At 40.5% G+C, this 6,065-nt stretch overlaps 1 protein-coding gene across 1 annotated transcript; it reads right to left on the bottom strand.

Moving 5' to 3' along the window:
- Positions 1-517: 517 nt before the first annotated feature.
- On the bottom strand, positions 518-1,426 carry LOC149151355 (uncharacterized). Its single transcript, XM_089443135.1, has one exon. It carries the CDS (start codon positions 1,424-1,426, stop codon positions 518-520), a length of 909 nt encoding a protein of 302 aa, XP_089299261.1.
- Between the last annotated feature and the right edge of the window lie 4,639 nt (positions 1,427-6,065).

Here is a 6,065-nt window from a genome sequence, read left to right as displayed (position 1 = left end):
ATATAGGGCAAAAGTCTAAAAAAGTGTGGGAAAGTGGCTTCTTCGGAATTAATGCAATATATGTGGAATTTAGATGGGGATGAATATAATCCAGAACTTGAGATTCTTCAAACATGTTCACAAGATTTGATTGAAAGAGGTCAAAGAAATGAGTGAAGAGTTCGACGGTCCAGCCATCAGGGCCGGGGCTCTTGTCCCCTTTGAATGTTTTGAGAACCTCCAATAATTTCACTGTCGTAACAGGTTGGAACAGAGCTCGATTTGCATCGCCATCGAACATGGTGGGGAAGTGTTGAATCCCCCAGATTTGATCCTTCGGGGAAGTCCAATGTTCTTTGACTGTAAGCTTGTTGAAAGTGGGAGACAGATGCTTGACTGATATCCTTCTGGGTTTGATATTTGTTTCCATATGGATAAAAAATCTCCCATATAGAGTTTGTCCGACGCTTGAAATTAGCAAATTTGTGGAAAAATTTGGTATTCCGGCCACCTTCCCGGATCCAGATTGCTTTGATTTTTAATCTCCAAGTAATATCCTTGATGTGAAGTAGTTTCTGCCTTTGTGATTCCAATACATGTATGCGACATCGAATTTCATCAGGGAGTGCGGATCTCCAGGAGTTCCTTTGTAATAGCAGCGAGTTCTCTGTTCATATGTTGCCTCTTCCTTTTGCTTTCTCTCCTTCCGCAGGACCCCAATCTTGCCAAGAATGTGCCCCATGTGGGAGGAGCGCCGAAACCCATCTCTACGCCATACATCTTTAACAAGATCAATATATGCAGGATCATCCAGCCAAACCCGGTTAAATTTAAAGGGAAAGCAACCACGAAACTCATCCTGTCGCCAGTGGAGAGCAATAGGCCGATGGTCAGATATGTGGCAGCTAATTACTTCAGAGGAAACCATCCCAAGCCTCTCAATGATCTGTTCATGCAGAAGAAAGTGATCAAGTCGCTTTGCAATGTAACCCATGCCTGACCTCCCATTGTCCCAAGTAGGAATAATAGTGGAGGGACAGATATCCACCAGATTGTGTTCCAGTATTATATCCTTAAACCGATCCGCCATGACATCAGCCCTTCTGGTGCAACCCCAGTTCTCATGCGAACCGACAATGCAATTAAGATCTCCCGCAATGACAAGGGAAGAAAGATCGAGTAACTCTGTCTCAATCAGATGTTGCCAAAAATTATCTCGATCACGGTAAGGTGCACATACATTTAGGATATGAATTTTTCCCATGAGGCTGCGGATGTGACCAACAACAAGAATCTCTGCAAAATAGGAGAATGCTTTGACCTTGACCCACCGAGGATCCCAGATACCGACCAGACCTCCTGAGTGCCCATGTGCATCAGTAGCGGCCATATGCCAGTCTGAAAGCATTTTACGGAAGTATTCAATCACCTGAGGAGAAGCATGCATAGTTTCTTATAGAAGAATGATGTAGGGGTGGAGAGAGGAGAAAAGTTCCTTTAGGGCCAGAAATTTAGGGGCGGCCCCCAGTCCCCTCATATTGAGAGAGAGGATAAAGGTCATGTTTGGCCGTGTGCGGGCTTCCGTGCTCCAAGGGCCCAAGTAGGGGTAGAATCAACAATGGGAACATCAATGAGGGTATGAGAATCCAAAGGAATGAATGAGGGAAGGGGACATGGACATCCACGAAAGTGCCGGCTGTCACGGGGCTTTTTGTGTTAGACGGTGATATGCCCAACAGATGTGGGGCTGATGTGTGGGGAAGAGGGGCCAACAGGTTTGTGGATAGTGAGCGACCAGAGGTCCAATGTTTTCTTCTGAAGGAGGAAGTCCAGGTCACTATCCACGGAGTTTGTGGGGGAGTTTAGGGGTGAGTGAGGCGATAGGGGATCCAGGCCAATAACTAGGGAAGGGGGGATGATGTAGGGGGTGTCAGCATCGGGACATACATAATGTGGGTGGAGGAGAGTGGATCTCGTGATGTCAGATGTCGCGGAGTAGCAGGCAAGGGTCACAGACAGTCACGAGGGGATGGTATGTTAGGAGCATTCGAATGTGGGGATGTGGCATCAATAAAAGGGAAGTCTGAATCTTTGGAATTTAGTGAGGAATATAAAATGGCAATAGGGTCAGAGTCTAATGGATTAATAATATAATGAGAGAACGAGAGACTATGAGCAATGAGCTTAGTGTTACCTGCAATCTGTGGAGAGTTGGTGTCAAGCAGTGGGGTTTCAGACCCCTCGAGAGATGTAGCTGCAGCAGGTACTCCTTTGATTTTTTTCCAGAAGCCATTTCAGGGATGAAGAGTCGCCATAGGTCTAGGACCCAAATTCTGAGGGAAATGAGCCAGTAAATGCCGAGTGTGATGACAATGAAGACAAGGAAATGGTACACCCCGGAAATCTAGTCGTTGAATTAGATGTGTATTGCCCCAGCTAAGTGAAATGTGGTCCGAGAATCCACCTTGTACTCCTTTTCAATGAGAATCCATGCAACCCATTTATCAGGAGCCCTAAGACACCGATGATCAACATACACGAACTTACCAATAACATTACCAATATCAGTGAAGACTTGCTTCATCCAGAATACAATGGGTAAGCCAGGAAACTTAACCCATATGAGCTTTTTCTGGGGAGTCTCCTTCAATGGGTTGAAACCTATGTACCAAGAGTGTAGAGCCAGGAAGCTTTGCCCATTAATCGAAGGAATGGATTTGATTTTCATAAGGTCTTCCTGGCAGAGAAAGTGGAATCTATACCATCCATTGAGGAGACGAACCACTGTAGGCATGTAGCCTACTAGAATTTTCCATTTAGAATTGATCTAGACCCACATGTCTGCTTCACCCATATCAGAAAAATGCCACTTTCCCATGAGAGTGCGTTTCTGGAGGCTGATAACACGATCAATAAGCACATCATGGCCAAAGACCAGAGTAGGTGTAGGTTCAATAATCTTAATAGATCTGTTGGGGTGGTGAGATCGACGGTCATGTACTGCATGCAAGAGCCCATGCAGAGACGAGGCCGCATGTGTGCCATCTGGTTGTAGGAGCAGTAGAGGAGACGAATGCCAAGTGTCCTGGGAAGGGGCCTGCTACCCAAATTCTTGCTCCATATCCATCGTGGCGCAGATGAACGCCTCCTGAGCTGAGGTGTCTGATGCAAGGATGTCCATTGCCACATGTATAGGTAGAAAGGTGCCAATACAACCGAGAGAATGTAGGATGTGAGATTAATTATGAGAGGACAAAAGGAAGGTGGGGTGGTAAATGAGTCCTTGATAGGAGAGTCTAGGGATTTGCAGAGATCAAAAGTCGAGGAATAATATTGCTTCAAAGAGAGTACCCACATAAGACAAAATAGAAGGGGACGTCACCAGAATTTAAGCCCAAATGTGGTAAGTACCGAGAGTTAGGAAGTGTTTAAATATAGAATATGATGAAGGATGGTGGGTGGAGATCCCAATCCGGATGGGCAGATGGTGAATGATAGAAGAGGATGTGAGATTTAGACCCTTGTCACATCTCAGCAGAGGGAGCCAAAACAATGTCGACCAATTTTCAAACTATGTCGGAAATGAGAAAAGATGGTGCCAGAAAATTGGAATCAGGTCGAAGCCAAACTAGAGCTAAGCATGGGAGGCATAATGAGGGTTATAGTGGTGCGATAGGCAAGGAGTGTAAAAAATTAATGCCCGTCGCAACAACGACAACAACAACAATCAGGGCAAGTCCACCATTTGTCATAAAGTCGGATACTGAAAGAGTTGCGGGGGTGGGAGATGATGAAGGAATTATACCAACGAAAACAAAGAATGTTCAAAAGTGACAAAAGTGGAAAAAACAACATTTCGAGTTCATTTGTATTATTGAAACTGTGAAGAAGCATACAGGAACGTGCCGCAAACTACTATTTAGAATTTTTGCCTCAAAATTTCTAATGGGTTATTGTATTTGTCTTTCCATTACATTTCAATAAGTAAATTGCAAAGATGAAGCAAAAAGTTGTTAAACCCTCACCTGAAACCTTTATTAACTTTGAAGAGTTGCACTTGATTGGCTGAGAGGTTGACACTCATGAAAACTAGTGTGAATTTGATTTGTATGAGCTTCGAACCAACACATTCCATTGTTTTCAAGACTTGCAGGACATCTCATTACTGTATATCTCATTAACGTGGGAGTCTTACTTGGCCCAAATTATCATACCCCAGACACCCATTTTCCGAGTTTTTCACCTAGTGTTTTGACAGATATTTTCGAAGCAAAAAAAATAGTGTCAAAGAGTGGGTTTGTATTGTTCTTTATTAACCCTGAATCTCTTTTGAAAATGATAAATCTTTTAATGCCTAATGAAGTCATACCTTTTAGTGAATAATTCCTGAGCCAATTATATCATGAATTAACCTTAGAGGAAAAATCTTCACTTCTTTCATCCTTTTTTACCTCCAAATGCGTCATTACTAGAACATAACCCACCATATTCTTTGAATATTTTCCCATAGATGTCTAGACATGTCATTTCAGTGATTTGTTGTTTTCTAGAATATAAACATGATCAAAGTTTAGATGAAGTGATAGTAGGGTTTTTATCTTCTACTCAGCCTGTTAAAAAATACTTTGTCAAATTTCACTACATTCAGTACCTATTTGATGTTTTTAATGATTACTTGACAAATTACAAGGTCACCAAGTCTTTGAGGTACCAATCTATTCTAGTTTATATGTTTCTATTCTTTCAAGAGGACAAGTTTTATGGTGCACAATTGCAAAGGCAACATTCCAATGACAATGTTCTTTCTGTTATTAATTGGACCTCAATGCTAAGAAGACATTCTCACAAGTTTTATTCACAAACTTTGTTAATCATTTTTCTCAGTTTATTTTAATCTCAATTATGATATATTACCACCAAGAATCTTCACAAAGATAAAGAGAATTTTACAACTCAACAATGTCATTAGAGTGGGAGATTGGTATATGTATAAGGACTTTAATGATATTAGAGTATATGGAAGTGAATTGGCACCCTATGGACTTCTAGTTTACCTTCCTATAATATTTTTTACCTTATAATTTATGAGGCAGTGTTTAAATGTAGATTAGATTCATTTTTCTAGCTAGAAAATGCCTAACTCTTTTTAAATTAAAGGCAAAGGTTGGCCCATTTGTGGTAAATACTAGAATAGCTGCTTCAGAAGTTGAAATCATGTTACATGGAATGAAGCTTGTGCATGACGAGGTTTGGCACTATGATCCTTATGGAATTATTTCAAGTAAAAGAGTTGAACATAAAGAAACTCCTTATAAGCATGTGTCAAAGCTTACGGTGGAACATTATGCTAATAAAGAGATTGGGGAGCACGATCCTTCACTAGCTATACATGAAGCTTTTAGAAAAAATCAAACATCAAAGGCAGATATGTTAGAAACTCCTCAATAGAGAGAAATAATTAAAAGGGAATTTTTTGAAACTCAATAATCAACTTCTGAGTTAGAGAGTATTGAATTTAGAATGTAGGAGAGATAGAGAATGGAAGAGCCAAAGCTTTCAGTCATATAGGTCACATCGAGAAAGCTTGTTCTAAATCTAAAATTGTTATCTTCAATTGCTCTAGGATCTGAAGTATCATTAGCTAGTACATCATCCATTACTTCCTCCAAGAAGGAAAACATATTGTCTCAATTTATGGAAATCAAGAATAGAAATGCCAAATTAAGGTAGGAGGCCTACAGTGAGCTTTGGAAACATAGATAGTTTCATAAATTAGAATGTTATAATCCCTAGGTTATCAAAAGGGTTAGCTCCAAATGGAATTCTTAGAGCCAAAATCTAAAATCATTAAAAATGCAAATGATTACATAGCTTCCAAGCATACAATTGACCTAAAACATATCCATGTGGTTGATCAGATGGATCGCCATACAAAAACATGGGAGATGTTATATAAAAGTCTATCAAGCTCAACTACAAGTGTTGCTAAACTTGAAAATTTGTTGAATAAGGTGAATAATCAACTTAAATAAGAGAATATATCTACGATAACTAAATAGATGAAAACAAATAATTCAGAGAACACT

Source organism: Pinus tabuliformis, chromosome 9, assembly GCF_031772625.1.
Source record: "Pinus tabuliformis cultivar Carrire ecotype Pingquan chromosome 9, CPIR1, whole genome shotgun sequence".
Classification (NCBI taxonomy): Eukaryota; Viridiplantae; Streptophyta; class Pinopsida; order Pinales; family Pinaceae; genus Pinus; species Pinus tabuliformis.
Note: the sequence above shows the minus strand (reverse complement) of the source record. Positions and strands in the feature narration are given on the sequence as shown.

What these genes read in the sequence shown, in the direction of transcription:
- LOC149151355 (XM_089443135.1), bottom strand. Translation starts at nt 1,426, where the DNA reads ATGCATGCTTCTCCTCAGGTGATTGAATACTTCCGTAAAATGCTTTCA.